Source organism: Ambystoma mexicanum, chromosome 10, assembly GCF_040938575.1.
Source record: "Ambystoma mexicanum isolate Mex_15411 chromosome 10, UKY_AmexF1_1, whole genome shotgun sequence".
In the NCBI taxonomy this organism is placed as follows: Eukaryota; Metazoa; Chordata; class Amphibia; order Caudata; family Ambystomatidae; genus Ambystoma; species Ambystoma mexicanum.
The window spans coordinates 1,310,116,509-1,310,136,161 of NC_090932.1; the positions used below are offsets into that span (position 1 = coordinate 1,310,116,509).

The 19,653-nt window shown below is 45.3% G+C and overlaps 1 protein-coding gene across 1 annotated transcript in view; it reads right to left on the minus strand.

Moving 5' to 3' along the window:
• INPP5J (inositol polyphosphate-5-phosphatase J) overlaps positions 1-19,653 on the minus strand; it is a 225,956-nt gene that overhangs the window by 108,957 nt on the left and 97,346 nt on the right. Inside the window, exons 6-7 of the mRNA XM_069619342.1 lie at positions 14,568-14,743; positions 2,526-2,637 (exon numbers count right to left, since the gene is read on the minus strand). Coding sequence (XP_069475443.1) covers positions 2,526-2,637; positions 14,568-14,743 — 288 coding nt within the window. The remainder of the gene's footprint in view (positions 1-2,525; positions 2,638-14,567; positions 14,744-19,653) is intronic.

Genomic DNA, 19,653 nt, shown 5'->3' on the forward strand with positions numbered 1-19,653 from the left:
TCAAAAATAGGAAAATCCCTTAATTGGGATGAATTTAGAATGTTCGCCGCTCAACGATACCTGCAAAAGAATATCATTAGATACTGTGGACCTTGCTACTTATGATCCAATGACCTCCTGTCGAAGTCATTCCATGATATAACGAATAAGGTCTGGCCATGAATATCTCCAGAGCGCAAGGCCTCTGATGAGGAACCAGCTTCCACTGGCCCTAAATAGAAAAGCAAACTATCTGGCTTCCAGGAATAAAGACTAACTTCACCAATACACCGAGCACTTCACACAGCGTTGTGGCCACCAACAGCTGCATCGACCAGAGCCTTGAGGAAGGGCATTCAACATCATCACACCTTATGTATGTACCCTTTAATTCAACCCACATGTTGTATGCACTCACTCATGACCTTGTTATGGGGAACGTTATAGGGAATATTCCCTCATTGTAACTGTTTGTAGGGACAAGACATGCTTGCATGGCATCTTACAAACCATAGGGAGCATTCTAACATGACAGAAACATAGCTGCACAAAGCATTTCCAGGGTTTAGCTTCTAATAGACTCTGTATCTTGACATAATACAGTACTAAAAAAGCCAGCGCCTTTCAGCCATGCACAGGAGGTGCCAACCCCTCCCCCCTCAACTGAGTATAGATAACATGATAGGCAGATCAAAAGGTTCTATTATTGCAGAAATCAGGATTATAGTGCCTTTATTTAAGGTAAAACGTGCACATGGCACTGCGCTTATTTGGGTTAGAATGACCCAGGAAGTGAAGGGTGCTTTACATTTCACATACATACCATGAGTATATAAATATAAATGATAAATAAGGGATACAAAGTGAGAAATGCTTATATAAATAAATAATACAGCTCTGTGGAATTAATTCATTATCACACAAAGATGTATTTCAAAATGTATTACTCAAGTACAAAATGGTGTCCAGTTTTAAGGCAGGTGTGGAAAACCATGACTCATGCTGACAAGCTACAGAGGCTAATACATTAGAGATAGGCATTGGCAGCATCTCGCAGTGAAATAATTGGGTGGTTTGTTAAACAAAAATTGAACTTGGCAGGAAAAGCAGACAAGATTAATGATGAAGTCTATGTTATACTGAGGAGAGCAAAGTGTGTCCAGCCAAGTCAAAAAATAAGCTGATCAGTTTTGTGCATCAGGAAAAATAGTGGATGCCAACTATGCTAATGTGGGTTTGGGGTGCACCAGATAAGCCACCCAATCATGTTAAAGTGAGTTTTTTCTCTGGCTAAGAGAACCTATTAGAAACATACTCTCACCAAAGTAGTCATTTGCATAAGGATATTGCATCATCCAAATAGCCTATATAAGCAGGTTGAGGGAAAAATGTTGGCAAGTGCTTTTCCAGATTGTGGGCCTCATCACGACCTCGGCGGTAACGCCGGCAGTATTAGCGCGGGGGCTATTAGCGCGACTGCCATAGCCCCCGGCGCTAATAGCGCGGGATCACAAGTTGGGCGGACTTGGAAGTCCCCATTCCCCATTGAGCCCATTCGGGAATGCCCCATTCCCCATTGGGCTCAATGGGGAAATTTTGCGCTCATACCGCCGGCGGATTTCCCGCCGGCGGTATGAGCACGAATTCTCGGCGCATTTCACACCAGCTCAGAGCTGGGTTGAAATCTGCCGAGGCCCTGATTCGGCGGACCCTTAAATCCGGCGGTAATAGCGCTACCGCCGGATTTAAGGGTTACCGCCGAGGTCATGATGAGGCCCTGTGTCTTGTAACTGCACCTAATAAAGACTGCTGAGAAGAAAATCACCCGGGCACCTCATTTTCTCCTGTCTCTGTCTTTGAGAAGTGTTCATAGATGGGATGGCAAGAGGACCCCCAGTATAGCCATTATTCTGACCTTCTTCAAGGGAGAACTGCCAGCATCATAAGCATCTGCCAAACCATGTAACTGCATGTAATCCCTAAGTGTCGCCTTCATAGAGATAAATAGAATGGCTCAAAAAAGTCAGAATCCATTTCAAGGTGACCCCTACTGATGCTGTGTACTCTCCTTCATATATGAACACTTTGATACACTTTCACACTGAACATGGATATGTGGCCACAACCTGGCCCTGCAAGTCAGTACAGGAACACAATCACATGTTCATATGGCCACATGTTTTCATACACTCGTTTGTAGGAACACTGCACCTGAGGCCAGTTTATAACAATTCACTAAGATCAAGCAAGTGTTTAAAGGCAAAGTATCACACCCTGCACATTAATAGAGACATGCTGGCATCCTGTACCTGTATATAGGAGATCCGTGCATCTGCCTGGCGGGACATTCACTCACAATGAGCATTGTTCACAGTGATGCTCTTATACTAACATGTATGAGGTGCCATGGGAGATTCTATGACCTATTGCAGGTTCTTTGGCATGATAACTCTGTTATCGCCAAGTATGCCTTATTCTGGCCATGCGATTTATTTACAGTCCCAATGCTATGCCCCTACATTTGGTGAGTCACATGGCCACCTTACCTGGTCCTTCTCCCAGAGTAAGCCCAGCTTGTTGTTATCAATGGCATATTTCACAAAGTGCATGTCAAAGTCTTCTATCCGAAAGTTCAGGTCCCCAAACCAGAATACGATGCTGAGGAAAAGAAGGAGACATTATGAGACAGGAGACGCATGTCCTGCCCAAGCAGCCTGTTCTGTGGCTCACCTGTCGTGATACTGTGTCCACCCTCCAGTAGAAAGAGCACAGATACCCAGGTGACCTCAGCACATCTTGACCAGTCAGCAAGTCCTGTTGGGCTCAGGGGTGGGATTCTCGGACTATGCGGGTCAAAGGTAAGGTTTTCAGACTACAAGAGCTACAGCACATTATGAGGTTGTGGCCTGTGTAAGCGCCAGGCACACAGCGCTGGCAAATAGGAATCCATTGTGTGTGGAGGAGGGTGCCCGGCAGCACCACGTATGGTGCCAGAGCACTTAATTGCCTGATTGCATGCCTATTGATCCATGAATGCATTTATGCAGCTATCAAATACACAAATATAAACATGTTTTCCTCGTTACCAACATGTTACACTATTTTAGGAGATCTTTGGAAGCTGCTGCTCTTATTTCGATGAGATTTGCAAAGCGTGTGGAGCAATTTAATTTATTTCGAGGAGATATATCAGGTTGGTGCTAATAGGGACTCCATGTAGGTGGAAATTAATTAAATCAAATTTCCGGATGGGAAATCTAAGCGTGGTCCAACATAGCTTTAGGAGTGTTTAGAGGAAGTGACATACTGTACATGATATGATATAATAAGTCATTTATAACCCGCAATACACAAGTGTTTCTAGGCGCGACAAGACCAGGAAGGGGAGACAGAGGGAGGACAAAACAAACGATTTTACTTGGCCTTGTGTCATTCAGATCATGCAATTGCAGGGGGAGGAAAGGGGAGAAGTGCCAGGAGCGGGGGGAATGCAGTGGCAAAAACACAGTAAGTGCTGCATGGGTGGTTGCTCAAGTAAGTGCAGGGAGGCAGGGCACTGTCCCTAAGTGTGTGGGAGGCCCGGAGGCAGTGCAAGGGGCTACTGGTTGTGCAGGAGCCTGGTATCCGTGAGGTTCAGTGGGTGGCCTGGTAACCAATTAGCACAGTAGACAGGAGCATCAGCAGGGGAGAGAGAGAGAGAGAGAGAGAGAGAGCGAGAGAGAGAGAAAGCAGAAGCGAAGAGGAAGGTCTTGAGTTGCTTCTGGAACCTTAGGTGGTCCTGCTTAACTTTGAGAGAGGCAGGGGAGCTGTTCCAGAGGGAGGGCCCAGCTGAGTACAGAGATCTACTCCCACTCTCTGCCTGCAGAAGCGTCTGACCCTCAGAGATTTGGAGGTGTATGAGCGGAGGGCTCGAGAAAGAAGATGCTTAAGAAGAGAGAGTTGGATGTAGTGTCGTCCCCGGCCCCAGAAAGCCTTGTGGACGATGCAGAGGGTATTGAACTTGATCCTTGCAGCCACTGGGAGCTAGTGGAGAGATTTCAGTGCTGGAGAGATAAGATCGCTGGGCTTGAGGCCAAGGACAAATCTTGCAGTCCTGTTCTGGATTAGTTGCAAAGGGCGAAGAGTAGAGGCAGACAGATTTAGAAAGAGACTGTAGAGGAGGTCCCAGATAAGGCCTGCACCCCAGCCCCCCATTTTGAGGTGCCAGGAACATACTCGCCAAGATGTCACGTATGAGGAACAAATAAACCAACAGAGAGCGGCATTAGGACTCTGCCCAGTGCCCATCAGAAGAGCAATACCTGTTGAAGTACCCATAACCAGACAACCTTGGGCAGCACGATACCCACTGAGACAACCGTACCAGCAGTTAACACGAAATGAAGACTACTTGCAAACTGTCCCCGAAGAGACCCAAAGAGCCTTAATGGAAGGCGAATGGTGACGACACAAGGGCCCGGACAGACCCACAGATGAACGAAACGACAACCAAAAGATGACACGCAAGGACGAACAGCCATGACTATTGATGTAATGGACTTAGAAGAGGCGATGTTGAAACGTAAGAAAACGTAGCTGTAAAACGGAATGGAAGTATTCAATCAGCTAACGCCTGTCAATAGGCTTGGAACGCAAGAAGTTAAGAAAACGGTACTGCTTGCAATGCTCAGTAGATGAATAGAGTGGCAAGCGCCAATTATATATCTACCTCAATGAAGCACATTATACAAGTGCGACTCCATTTTGTAAAAGCAGAATTAAGCCCAGGCTGAAAGGGGCCAACAAGGCTGAGATTCATATTCCAGCTAAAGCCAGAAGGAAAGAGCGGAATCGAAACTGAGCACAAAGCAGCTCATGCCTGGGAATTCGAGGTCAACTCCAGGAAGGGAGGAGAGTGGCAACTTCGAAGAAACAAAACTTAAGAGCATAGCAGCCAGCCAGTGAAGGTCGAGATAAGGAGGCCCAGGCAGGTGGCAAGGCTAAGGTAGAATCAAATACACGAAAAGAAGGAAAATGAAGCAGATTCATGGTAAACAGACACGTGACCAGCCAAGCGCAAATAGGTACCAACGTCTGATGTCACCCAGAACCCGAGGATGCCATAACTTTTCCTGATAAGAGGCTACAGTTTCGAGGCCATCCTTAGCCAACTAATTGACAAATAGCCCTAAAGTACTGATTGATGGAAGGGAGGCAGGGTGAATCTTGGGGCATACCGCATCTGGGTGTCCATTGTGCATGCTGCTAATTAAAGAGGAGATGTATGTCTAGGGGTGTAACCTACCCAATAACAATGGACCAAATAATCTAGGGTCCTATAGCTAGTAGAACCAATGAGATGTCGTATTTGTAGTGACGTCTATCATGAGTGATGTAGAGGGATGGGCGTAGGCGCCCACCTGATAAGAGTTATCCAATCCTCACGCTCTGTTACCATATACAGATATAGCACCTATACTTAAGTTACCTTTTCCAACCAATAGAACTGCATGACAAACTTTGAGTGTAACACGTCAATGATGACGAGAATGTACTATAACTATTGCTGTCTGAGTGAAGAATTTGGGAGTTGAAGCGAGACAGGCGATCGCATCACTGTTGATTTCCATGTGTTTCCCCGTTTTTTCTACTTGTCATTAAACAGACTTCCCTTTTCCAAACTACTGAGTTGTCCTTATTGAATGGTGTTGGAGTAAGGGACTCCTGCACCCCCTCCTCCACAAGGTGCAGCCATCTCGTCTTAAAAGTACTCGAGGGTGAGCTCTGATCCCATGGGCCCGTCAGCGGTCACTCCGCCCTCCTGTACAAGACTGTTGCAGTAGTGCAGCCTAGAAATAACCAGGGCTGTGAAGACAGTGAGCTTCTGGGGAAATTGTGAAAAGGAAGAGTACCTCTGAGGTGCAGCTGGTAGATTGACTTCTTAGAGATGTCATAGATGTGAGGAGAGAAGGAGGGGGTGGAGTCGAAGATTACCCCAAGTATCTTCGCCTCACAGGAAGGTGCGGGTAGAGGGCCCAGGGCGGGTTGCCAGAATGAAAGAGGGAATGCGCGAGCAGGGGTCCCAATGAAAAGGATCTCAGTCTTAATGGCATTAAGTCAGAGATCGTTGGAGGAACACCATTCTTGACAGTCAGGTATGAGCGAGACAGCAGAGGAGGCTGAGGGGAGCCTGAAGGAGAGCTGAGTGTCATCTGCATAACACTGAAAGATAGAACAGAAGGTAGAGATGAGGTGGGCCAGAGATGCCAAGTAATGGTTGAAGAGCCAGGGTGAGAGGTTTGAACCCTGGGGAACACCACATGTAGAGAGATAGGTGGTAGAGAGAAAGGACCCAAGTTGGACCTGGGAGGGTCAATCAGAGAGAAAGGAGGTCAACCATGCTAGGGCCTGACCCGTGATGCCCAGGTTATCACGGAAATGGTTGATCAGGATGACGTGGTTGACCATAGTGAAAGCAGAGGATCGGTTAAAGTCTAGATTTGAGAGCAGGTCTTCACATGTGTTCAGGAGAGCAGTTTCTGCTCTAAAGCCAGACTCGTGGTCATGGAGACAACCAACAGATTCAGTATGGAGAGTAAGCTGGGAGATGGCCAGCTTTTCTAGGAGTTTGCCCAGGAAAGGAGTGATAGAGATCGGGTGATAGTTTGCCGGAGAGGAAGGATTGGCAGAGGGCATCTTGAGAAGGGGGTGCACAAGGAGGTGCTTTAGGGGAGAAGGGGCGGTTCCAGTGGCAAAAGAAGACTGAATGCAGAAATCGGCCTAGGCTGGAGCAAGGGTGTCGATGTGGTTCTTGATGGTTTTGGAGGAGCAGACTTTCATAGATCTAGAAACATCATCAGGAATGAACACAGTGAAGGAGGAGAAAAGAGAGACAGCCATAAAGGGGGCCCGGAAGTGGTAGAGGGAAAGGAAGAGGAGAGAGTGGACAGGACATCCTGAGTTTTAGTGGTGAAATGAGAAGTTGGTCCTGTGCAAAGGGCCTGGGAGGGAACAGGAGAGGTCACATATTCAGTCTGGTTAAATAGCAACTCCCATTAGTTGAAGAAGCAGGCCCAATGATGAATGACCTAAGGAAGAGGGAGGAATGGGTGGTCCGATCATGGGAGATGGTTACCAATGAGACAAGGGGGCAAACAGATCTTTGAAATGATGGGAAACATGAAGAAGACAAGAATGAGAAGAGGAAACAAAACCATTTCTACAAATAATTTTGTTGGCACACCAAGTATACTATAATATAGGGCCTCATTGCATGTTGGAGGTAGCCATGGTGCTATTTGCACCATGGCTGCCTCCAGTACCGGGTACGGCACCAGTCTGGTTCAATGGGGACTTACCGTTGCATTCCGACCCTGGAGGGACCGGTAAGTCCCCATTGAACCAACCATTCCTCATTCCCATCTGAGCCCCCATAAGGGTTCGCGAATAGCAGGCCTGTTATTAGCGCCCTGGTCCCTTAGCGGGACCCATAAAGGACATGTGGTCAGACCACACGTCCTTTACGGTTCCCGCTAAGGGACCGCGGAATTGGGCGGTAAGGGATTACCGGAACCGGTCTCCTTACCGGTGCCCGGTATCCCTTACCGCCCAACTTGTAATGACCCCCCATAGTCTTACAAACGGACTGAAAATGTCATCATGGGATAATGACCTACCTTTCACTTGAGCTATAATACCAAGCGATAATGACCCCTGCAAGGACTATAAGCCAATTCACACAAAATGGTAATTGTGGTGAAGTAAAAACATTAGTTTGATAGAGAATAAAGGAATACACACAACTTGTTGCTAAATAAAAAATGGTTTAATTTTGTAATATTTAAATATGTTATTTGTTATGTTATTGTGATTTATACCGCAAACCACCACCATCTTCATGGTGTCCAGGTTCTCTGGCAGATCTGAAAAGAAAGGAGGGCTGGGAGTGCTTAGTTAGTGGGATCGAGAGGGACAGCGCTAGAGAGATTGATGTGCTGTTTTTGGCTCCAGTTCGGAAAATCTGGTGTCTCTGTGCTCGGTTTATTTTTAGTTGGTAAGGGTTAGGTGATGTTTTGTGTAGTAGTGTTTGTGGGATGATTTGTGTGCCGGTGGTTTAGTTGTGTGTAGCCTGTTGTGTTTAGTTGCGTGTTGCTGAATGTGTGTTGTTTGCTGTGTTTTTTTGTTTCTGCTGCAGTAGAGGTATGTGTGTGTTTTGTTTGGTGTTAGAGGGTGAGTATGCAGGATATCAGAAGGTTTTTTGTAGAGTTAGTTAGTGATGTTAGTCTGCGCCCTTCTATGCAATATGTATGTTGGTCTGACGCGCCCATATTCTTCTATGGTGGTTTGTGTTAAAAAGCATGGTTTCCTTGGCTATCCAGGTTTTAGGTTTATTAGGTTTTGGTTATGTTGGGTGTTTCTTTTGTGTTGGCTGTTCCCATTCATCAGCGTTTCCTGTTTAGCTTGGTGAGTTAAAGAGACAAGTTTTTAGCAATTTCAAGACTTTTTGTTGGTCTTCTGTTGTTCATATTTCCTTCGGGAGTGGATCCCTGAGTTTTGCCGAGTTGCAGGAGAATGTGGATCCACCAAATTTCAGAGTATTGTATTGGTTTGAGGCAAATGTCAATGCTGGACATCAGTGTTTGATTTGGTTTGCAGATGTAGATTTTTCCCTGTATGAATTCCACTCCTTGGCCTGGATTGCTCTGTGGGTTACAGTGTGCTCTAAAGAAATAATGTTTTTGACTGGTAGCCAACGAAGAGTTCTCCGTGATGGTTGATGTGTTTTCTCTTAGCATGAGAAGTAGTCGTGCTGCTGCATTCTGCATTCACAGTAGTTCTTTGGTAAGGTAGTCCAGCATTCCAAGGTAGATGCCATTGGTGTAGTCTATTCTTGACATGACAAGGGCAATGATGGCGGGTGTTCTATGTGGGAAGGTGAAGAAAGTTAGTATCCGCTTGATTGTGTGTAAGTGGAAGAAACACTTCTTAACTATTGTGTTGACTTGCGGTTCAAATGTTTGGTCGTTGTCCATTAATATTCTGAGGCTTTTAATCACTTTGGCAGGGTATGGAAGAGCATGGTTATCTTTATACGGTACACATTCCTGCTTGTAAACTTGCTTGAACAGTAACAGTGTCTTGAGTGTAATATTAAAGTTGTTTCTATACAAAGCTAAAGCAGTGTTTTATTATTATTATGAATATTAGGGTATTTGTTGTGAGCAGGCTTAGCTTCGGGAAACAACCAAGAGCTTTACTAGTCATGTGGGAAATACATGGCGAGGGAAGCAGATCACTAGGGGTCCACACAAGGCAGTAGGAACTAAAAAAAGGGGAGGGGGAAGGGAGGCTATTTGGCAGAAAGAGATCTACAAGCATCCATGTTATTAATATTTAATAATTAATGCTTTATCTTCCTTTAAAGTGGATATTATTTGTCTCTTGCTGGGAAAATGCTTTTCTGTTTCTCGAATGCAGCTACAGACTTCCAGTCTGCTTCTGAAGATGGTTTGGAATGCAGTCAATAACTGTAGTTATTGACTGCATTCTGAGCATTCTAATAAGCTGCGAGGTCAATAATAACCACAACTGCTAATATCCACTTAAAGTGATACATTTTAGGGTGTAGATAGCCCAGAAAAGGGACACGGGAGACTGAAACTGTAAACAACCTGGAAGGGTGCAGAAGTAGGAGTCTGACACAGTGGTGGCATGTTTGTTGGCAAAGACTTTTATTTATAAAAGGAAAAGGGAAGGAAACACCTATCTTGCCTATTTCTATGAGGGGTTACCCTACCTCAACAAAAATACTAAGGACTATGTCAGGTTGTCCAGTAAAGTAAAATGTCCACCATCCTGTGTCCAAACCTATTTCCGTCCCTTACACTCTAGACTAACTAAGGAAAACTGGGTGTCTTCTTGATCCAGGAGGAGGCTTCTCTCGCTCTGGGTAAGGGCTTCAAATGTTCAGTTCTTGATAAGAAAACACACTGAATGGTTCTTTAACTTAAGAGTTCTTGCTGTTGGATGCTCTTATACATGTATACAAAAACAAAACAGGATTTAAAAGATAATTGTCTACCCTCTTCCTTCAGAAATGTAATCTCAAGTCTGGTTTACGGTCCTGTCAGACTTGACTGTAGGTCTTCTTACAACAAAACACAGTTTCCAAATATAAAAGGGTGGGTAGTGTCTTCCCCTATTCTTCGTCCAGTTCACCAATGTAGTATCAAATCTGGTTTACTATCTCACCAGACTTGAACTCCAGGTCTTCTTCTCACACAGCACAGGTCTCCAGTATCGGAGTGGGGGGTTGGGGGGTCTCTCTTCCCCGGTTCTTTCTCCAGCTCACAAATGTAGTGTCAAGTCTGGTTCACTATCCTGCAAGACTTAACTGTAGACCTTTTTGTCACAAAAACACAGTTCGCAAGTATGAGAGAAGTGTCTCTTTACCTGTTCTTTCTCCACTTCACAAATGTAGCGTCAAGTCTGGTTCACAATCCTGCCAGACTTGACTGTAGATCTTGGAATTCCAGAAAGTATCTCTTCTTTTGGCGTGGGGTCCTCTGGCCCCTTGGTTTAACTTCTTGCACCTCTCCTTCGCTCCTACATGGTTCCCAGAACCCCCAGCAACCCCCCCCGGGCTATCTCGAGATCTCCCCAACTTCCTCTGGACCCCAGCCCTGTGACTATGTGCTTCTTCAGAGCTGTGTGGGTCCTTGACACATGTATCTTACTTTTGCGGGACTCGCCAGACTTCATATGGGTCCCAGACCCTGATGTGTTGTTTCCGATGGCCCTTTTCCCTCGGCTTCACTCAAAGTCCATTTGAACAGACCTGGTGTACTCTCTTGCCAGGTACTGTTCCACAGGGGATATTTTTAAAAGTTTGTTTCATCTTTTACAGTTCGGTCTGTATCCCTTTCTGTCTCTCAGGATATTGGTAAATTTCTCTTTTATCTATTTGGCCCCCACTGTGTCCCATCAGCCAGCCCAACCCTTTCCTTACCTTTGGGAAATGCTGTTACAGTCTCCGGTCTGTTCTGGTAGAAGAGCAAGGTTTCTGTACTGCTTCCGCATTCTGTGCCCTGCTCGTAGCGTCTGCACAGCAGTGTGCTCTCTCTGGCGTCCTCAGCTGCGTGGCTTCGCCAGTCAGGTTTCTTCTTGCTTTGGCTTCGGTGGTTGGGTTTCTTCTCTCCCCGTCACCGGACAGGTTCCTTATCCATGGATGTACTGGAGAATCTCATCCCCTCTTGACAGCATCCTGTTCTCTGTTCCTCTGGTCACTCGCCACAGAATCAGCTGCTGGTTCCTCGCTCCTCCAGGACTGGCTTGACGAGGTACACAGTCGTTCCTTGCTTTTTTATCATCAGGGATGTCTCTTGTAGACTGTACTACTTATGTTGGTAACGCGGTGGGATTTTCCCATCCTTGTCTGATCTTACTCGTGTCAGTGATGGTAGGTACTCTGCCTAGGTAAGCCTCGCTCTTCCTCTTCCCAGTATGTTTGGTATGAATGAAGTGCTCTTCTCTACAGAGATACATAGAGGTTTGGGGGCCACAGGGGACTGAGTGGGGTGAGAGGAAAAAGGGGACAGAAATGGAGGGAGTGAATACTGAGTTCTTCCAAGGCTATTGTCACTTGCCCCATGGAGGGCTTCCCTCCCCATGAGGTCCACTGACTAAGTACCATCCCCAGGTGTACTCTCGGGTAGCGGCCTCACCTTCCTGGTCTCATGGGAAGGGGGTTCCCACATGGGAACAGTGGCAATGCCTTGGGACTCATCACAAACCTTACCAATGGAATGGGTTTTGGGCATCAAAACGTGGAACTCCAGTCAGGGAGGGCGGCAAATGCAAGAGAATTTCAAATACCTCAAATGTGATTGTGTAGCACAAATGTGTGGAGAACCAGTCTTCAAATCAGCCTGCGATGAAGTCAGAACTGTGCTTAGCGTGCAGATCTCCCAACAGGCTGATTGGTGCCCCTAAATGGCCAATGAGATGAGGCAGTTTCCTTCTGAGGGCAGGCCACCAACTCACCTGTCCCGTCTGCCTTGATTTCCTTATACAGGTGTGTTTCTACCCAAAAGGTAATGAGGGAGCACATTAATTGGCCTTCAAATATGAACCAATATCAGAATGCTTAATGGATAGATGGCCATTAGAGATTAACAACATAATGACTACATGAGTGTCGCTGAAGATCAAGAAGAGTCGCCATAGACTGTGCAACGGAGACGAGGCAAGGGCCTGGTGTTGGCCTACTAGGAACATCATCCAAGGCAGAGAGTCTCAAGCAAAGAAGGTGAACTAGTTAAAAGTGGGAGAGGTTATCCGGTGTTAGCACTGGGGTTTGGGTCTGTAAGTTTGTTTTACAGCCTATAATGTAGCCATGAGGCTTTCTCAGGCCGGTTATTGGTGGGCCTCCATTATCAGCTGTAAGTGTGCTTCAGCAATTCCAGTACATGGGATCATGTAAGGGTTCACTGCAGTAGTTGATGTAGCCAGAAGGATCTGGATGAAAGCAAGGGTCTGCCCTGCCTTCCTCCTGTCTTTTGCCTAGTTACATTTCACGGAAGCTGAACAGTAGCACTTGTTAGAAAGTTTAGGGGGAGTCGGATGAACAGGTTTTTGCTGGGTTTTATTGCACGAGGGCATGTAATAAATGGTTGCTTGCAATAGCTAATGCATGGCCGGCCTTAGCGGCATCAACGCCCCAGGCAGCAAAACAAAAAATGTGGTGCATTCCAACTTCCCGCCGCGTGCGCCTGGTCATGCGGGGGGAAAGGAAGGCGGGAGTGCCACATTTTTCATTAGACGCTGCTGTGGAAGCATCAGCGCCCTATTGTTATTAAATGCACCCCGCCCTCGCCTCTCGGCTTCCAGCTCCCTTTTCATTTGTGCGATTGTTCTTTTGCTTAAGATCGACTTCTTCCAATCACTCAAAACAGATCTGGAAAGAACAATGTGTGCTCATATAGTAATTTATCTGTAACAAAATCAGCTGACACATTTCTTGCGCCGGAGAGCGCTTACTCAAGGCTTTTGTTAAGCTTGACATGCATTTTATTCAGGGTTGGCCATGCAGGAGATGGCAGATACTATTGGGTGTTCCGTATTGTATTGTGCTCGGTTCCAGAAGCTGATTTTATATATATATATCTTCTTCAAGCCTTAATTGGCCATACATTTATTATTTCTCAAAATGGATGGTTGTATGCTTGCTCCCACTGTCCGAGCACCCCAGACAGGAGGCACGGGCAAGCATCCATCCATTTTGAGAAAAACAAATGTATGGTCAATGGAGGCCTCAAGAAACAATATGTATTTTCTTTTTTAATCAGATTCTGGAAAGGAGAGCCAAATGATGGCTGCCCCAGGGCCCTAGGAGAGAAGATGAGAACTGCTTCAGGTGGGGAAGGGGGCAAATGGTAAATGGATCAGGTCATTATTCAGAAAATAGAAAGGTTTCAAGAGTAGGTCTCTTAGAGCTGGATATTAAAGATTGGATTCATGAACTATTAGTGTGGCACCAGATCACGGTGTGTTGTCAGAGTTTGGAGAACTCTATTTGGATGGGTAAGAGTTAATTTGTTGATATGACAGATGGACAAACATTTGTGACAAAAGCTGTGTGGGGGAGGGATGGGGGTACCTGACTGAAACCTGTCGTGATGGATGGGATTCTACTTAAAAGGTGAAGGAACTGGCACTGGCGGGGAGTCCATACACACCAAAATTATCCATTCAATTGACCACTCCTGGTTTTAACTTTGCTTTCTGAGACTTCTATTCATGGGTTTATAATGGGTAAATCCTGAAAAACTACAAGCCCCAGAGTGCAAAGTTAAAACCAGGCCTGGACTACTGCCATCCGAATGGAATGGATAACGTGGGCATGTGTGGGTTAGTGTCATAAATGTTGTTTGCTGCTAGGGGCTTAATACATCAATGTGAACTAAGGGTTATTTCCCCCATACTGCCAGCTAAATCAATGTTATTCTCTTGCATTAAATAAGCATTACAGGTGTTGCACTCTAAATCAATCAGCTGTGCTGCTTCTTTTAGAGAGAAGGCTGCCCTTGTTTGGTCCTTGACATTGAACCTCATGAATAATCATGATGGCGGTGCAACATTCCGATGCGGCTATGTTTTTACATGGTAGGTTGAGGAAATCATACCTCATCTCCTGGTCTTTTACAATGTCTACAAATATCTCAGGTCATCTACCCTGTTCAGCAATAACTTTAGGTGAACCTGCTCCTTTTTACAAGTAAAGCTCCCAGTGAGATCATAAGGCACTTTCGAAGGATGAAAAGAGGGCTTTGGCGGTACACATGTGCTAATCGGCCAATGATTCCTTTGTTGTTGACTTGCTGTGGAGTGGTGTCAGGACAAGGTGCATTGCAAATCCCCGTTAGGGATATGTAGTGAGGGCTAGGAGGGTAGGCGACAGATGGAAGCAGATTTTTTAGGAGCCAGAAAAGGAGGAAGGAGGGCTCGAGCAGGAGAGATAGGAGTGAGAGCCGGGAGAGATGGGGTTGAGACACTGGATGGAAGCATGTGAGCGGAGGAGAGGAAGGGTGAAGAAGGCAGAAGTTACCTACTCATGGTCGAGGACTCCGCTTGCTAGAGGACCTTCAAACTGCTGCAGCTGAAGGATGCTCTCGAAATTTTCCATTCGCTGCTCTGAATTCTCCATATGAGCCGGCAAATGGCAGTTCAGGAAGCAGACCATGTGACCGAAGAGAGCCAACCGCACACTGACCCCACCCTTATTACCCTGTATAACAAGGAGAAAAAAAGGATATCATGTTATCAAGGAGCTATTGTACGCCGATCCCATTCTTACACTGTAACAGAGGAAAACTAGATATTGTGTGAAGCAACACAATAGCACACTGAACACAATAAATAGTCACTTATCATGGGTCACAGGAAGAGACCATGTGATTAAAAGCAACTCACTAGCCACTGGGTAAACCCTTATCATTGGCCACAGGAAGCGACCAAATGACTGAATACAGCCAATCGTGCACTTGCCATTTGATTGAAGAAGGAAAAAACACCAATACCACACTGATCGAAGCGTCACTTCCTTAGCTAAACAAAGAATAGACAAATAGTACCCCATACATTTCTTTCAAACAAGCTGGGGAAAGGACACCTATGCAACTCCTGCAATGCAGTGGCCCTCTCTACAAAGGGACTTCTCGATTGGCACAAAGCCTCTGCAAAGCTATGGATGGTAGAAATTGCACACCTCTCGCAACACTTTGTAGGGGGAGGTCTAATTCCTCACACTGATCTAGAGAAAAACGTCTGTCCCACCTGTCCAAGACATAGCAGACACTCAATATCACCCCCGCACACTGATTCTCACTTCATCATGCACTTGCAGTATGCCTGAGTAGCACTTAATGTCTCATACACCTACAAGTAGAGCAAACACTCACTTTCTTTCTCACACTTAACCCTTTCACAGCCACCTCGCTAAAGAATACAACCTGGTTGGCTCTCACATGTGTGCAGCATTGTACACGTGCCTCCCCGCCTCTCGTGCCAGCCTGGATGGAACACTTCCTGTACCTTTCTCTATATCACTCCCTGTGTTACTAGATACTCACACAACAACCCAGAGCAACTCTTCCACTCTCGCACACCAACACTACTGAGCAAGCCCTCGCATTCACCTAGTGTCAGAGGTCTTTGTGATAGATTCTCTGCTCACTGGTGCTCCCCAAACAACCAGCTCAAGAAGACCCAGTGATCGAAACAACAAAGGTACCCTTACTGTTCATGGCCTGTAAGAATGTAATTGTATATTCCCTTGTGCCCTCCCTTGCCTTGAAGCGCTTTGAAACACATTGGGCCTCATTACAAGTATGACGGTAAGGCAACAACGGTGCCGGTATCGCTACCGGCACCGTTCCTACCGTACCGCCATACTAGGAGTTCTGCTCGCGGGTGCCCTTGCAGCCACTAGGTCTGACCTGGTGGCCGTACCGGCACCCGCGAGCAGAACATGATGGTAGCACCTGTACCGTTATTAACGGTGCCGGTGCTACCACCCTCCCCATTCCCATTGAGCCTTTATGGGGCTCAAATGGGAATGGGGATGTACTGGGCCCACCACTCGCGAAAAGGCAATTACCAGCTCCGGATGCGAGTTTGGCGGTAGCCTTGACGGTAAAACTGGCCAGGCTACCTCCAACCTCGTAATGAGGCCCTGTGTATAGGCGCTACATAAATAGACTATTACGCGTTTGGGAAAGTGTGTTTGTAAGTGTGCTGCTGTCTCGCTGCTACCGCTGGACCCGCTGATTGACGTCGCATCTACCTTGGATGTTAATTCTTGGACTTTACTTGGACTAAACACAGTGCCATTACTGCTGCTGACACACCCCATATCCCAGAATTCCATAAAACATTGGACGTGTCACGCGCGCACATTTGCGTGCGCACGTTTGGACAAGTGTGTTTGCAAGTGTTCTGCTGTCTCTCTGTCTAGGTGGAAGCGTGGCGTTTAGGGGGAAATTTCAACTTGCAGGGTCTATTAAATTTGTCTAGTCCTTAAAGACAAATAAAAAGCGCTGTGAGTCGTGAAAGGGATATAAGAAGAGAGGTAAGAAGGTTGTTTGTACTCTCTTTCCCCCGGTCACGCAATTAAGTTATATAGCAGTTTAGCAAGTGGCTCTGTTAAGTTCACAACGATATACTGAAATTGCTTCATATTATTTTACAATATGTCTGTGACCGACTACTCTTTGAAGTCTGACATGCCACTACATATTAAGCAAGTGCTTGAAACGGGCTCGTCTAGCAAGCCACAGAAAAAACTGTATATCACAGTTGCTGATAAAATATTATCTCTGAAAACCCATCGACGCACAACGTCGATGGGAACTGACATACGTGCCTATTATAATGTCAACGAACCTCGAATTGTGCACATAGGCAAAACATTCCGACACTGCTAAAAATTTGACAACACAACAAGAAGTCATTGCTAGAACTACAACTTCGACAGAAGCCGTCCCCGAAGTCATAATGCTTACAAACACTGGGGCTGAAATATCTGACACGACAATGGAGGCTTCTTAGTTGCATTGTGACACAACTCCTATTAATCTAGGCGCTGTTAATTGGAGCAACCCGCTGCCTAGCAATGAACCAGGAGCCTGCACTGTGGCTGCACAGCACGAATTACCAAAAGCATACGAGGCATTAACAGTAACAGGCCAAGTGGATGATGACGCTCTAGAATTTATGAATTTGCATAACAGTACATGCTCTGAGTCCCAGGAGGTGCTATTTATTTACTCCAACACTGGTGATTTCATCCAACTGCATGCCAATTTATATGTCGACAAACCGGGAAAATCTTGATATGTCCAATGACGTGCTGCTAATTTCCATGCCTAAGGGACCTATTGAGCAGACTATTTTACAGTCACCTGACATATTTGCAGGGGTCAAGTCCTAAAATTGAAAGTGAAGGTACTCAACAACAAACGCAATGGGATGTGATGTCACCAGAAATTAGCATATCAAGAGAAATATGCACATTTCATTAAATTAGCTTTGCATAACCACTCAAATTGCACAGGACGAATGGCATTTGCCTTTTATAAAATCAACACACACCCAAAACAAAGAGGATATTTTTTTCTAATAGCGTTTTGGAAAACTTTAAAAGGTGTGCATGTGCTAAACTCAAACAACCAATACAAATGTTTTCCCTGGAACTTGCAGTACCGAAATGGAACATTTCACCTTTAGGTGGTGTGTTATTTTTCATCAGGTTATGTAGCGCAGTGGTGAAGTGTCTGGCTAGCAAACATGACGATTGTGGTTTTAATTCATACATTCAAAGTTTCTAATTTTTGCTGGGGGGAACTGAGTCTACCCTCTGAAAAAAGTGGGTGGACTCCATCAACCCGGTGTACCCTCTACTTGAGTCCTGCATATTTGGCTGCTCGGCACGCCGATCACCAGTTCACTCGTTGTCTTTCATTGCCCCAACCCCATGTCGCTCACATTTTGGTCCGAAACCTGTTAGTGCACAACAGCCAATTAAACAACAATACAATTCTCATTCTCCGCATACGGGAGCTGTAGCAGTAATTAACACACTGGCCGCTATGAACACAGCTCTATTGGCTATAGCAAGACTATGTGAGGCACTGGACCAAAAAGTAAATAATCAAACAATTATTTTAACACAACTTGCCAATTGCAAGGAACCGGTTGCAGTTAATGATAGTGAGAATCTACCATTCAAATCATAAAATCTTTCGGCACTGTCGTCAAACCACAGTAAGCATCCAAACTGAACCTTTGCTTAAAGAGAATATGGTACCTCACAATGTTCTGGCGTATACGAAGATAGCGGAAAAGCCATCTAGAACGGCAACGGAAGCTCATACTGAAGTGCATGCACCAGTCTCTAGGTAGATGACAATTGCACCCACCACCGTTTTTAAATCTGTCATACACGACAGTCAATATGGAGAAATTTCATCCCCCAACCCACATTCAACCGAAGGGAATGAACAGCAAAAGATCTCCAATCAACCTTCATTCAAGATATTCACTAAAACAAAACCAGTAACGGAAATTTAAAAAAAGAATGTAAAAAAATATTGAAAGTAAAAAACATAAATAAAACCGAAAAGATGACGAAAACGAAAATAAGGTGCTTATTTAATGCCCTACCCATTGTGGTTGGACTTTGCAATCTAATTCAGTCAGAATTGAACAAATGCGTGAGGAGATAAGGAAATCTATAGCCCAGTATTCAGTGCTCAATCAGGGAATGCTAGGGGACAATTTGTAATTTAATACACCACGTTTGCCAATTCCTTGTTACGAACCAATATTGAAGGGTCCGTCTTTAACATTACCTGTACATAAAAAACCACAAACCCAAGTTTCTTAACTCACGGAAAATAGATTGATGCCTCCGAAAACTCAAACATCTTCACTGAACTCAATGAATAGAAATACTGAGCTGGCACCATTAGAGAAGCAACAAATGTACAGGAAATGTCATCGATTATTAATCAAATGCCGAGATCATCCATATGATCAGTATGACTTGAATCGTTCGAGCATATTGAACATATACAGGGAAATACCAAGTCTAGAGGACGTAGCTTCCTCAGACATTGATGTAGTTGAATTTGTGGATGACATTGACCTCACAAAGGCTAGACTGTTCATTCGCTCAGGGGTAGTATTAAACACCCTGTGGGGAGCAAGAACAGCCCTATATGAGCTAGGCTTTCTTCTAACTCAAGATCTTGACCAATCAGATATGGTTGATGACCAGTGTTTAACTAAGAGAAATTTGAGAGTTTATGGTGCTGTCTATCAACAACTCACGAAATCCAACTAATATGCCACTAATAGTGGGCAGTATGGAACTCAAGACCCAAACATACATCAAGCATAACAACTCCCAGTTCAGGAAATATTGAAACTAGTATGCTGGCATGCACAAGGTTTTAGAAGCTTCATTAATTCTGATTCTAGTAATCTGATTGAATATGACATAATCATACTCCAGGAGACTTGGTTAGGAGATGTCCCAGTATGGGATGCATTTGATATGTTAATTGTGCCTGCCATAACACGCCTTAGAGGCTAGCCAATGGTCGGCCTCTTGATAGCTACGAAAGAACCTTAACT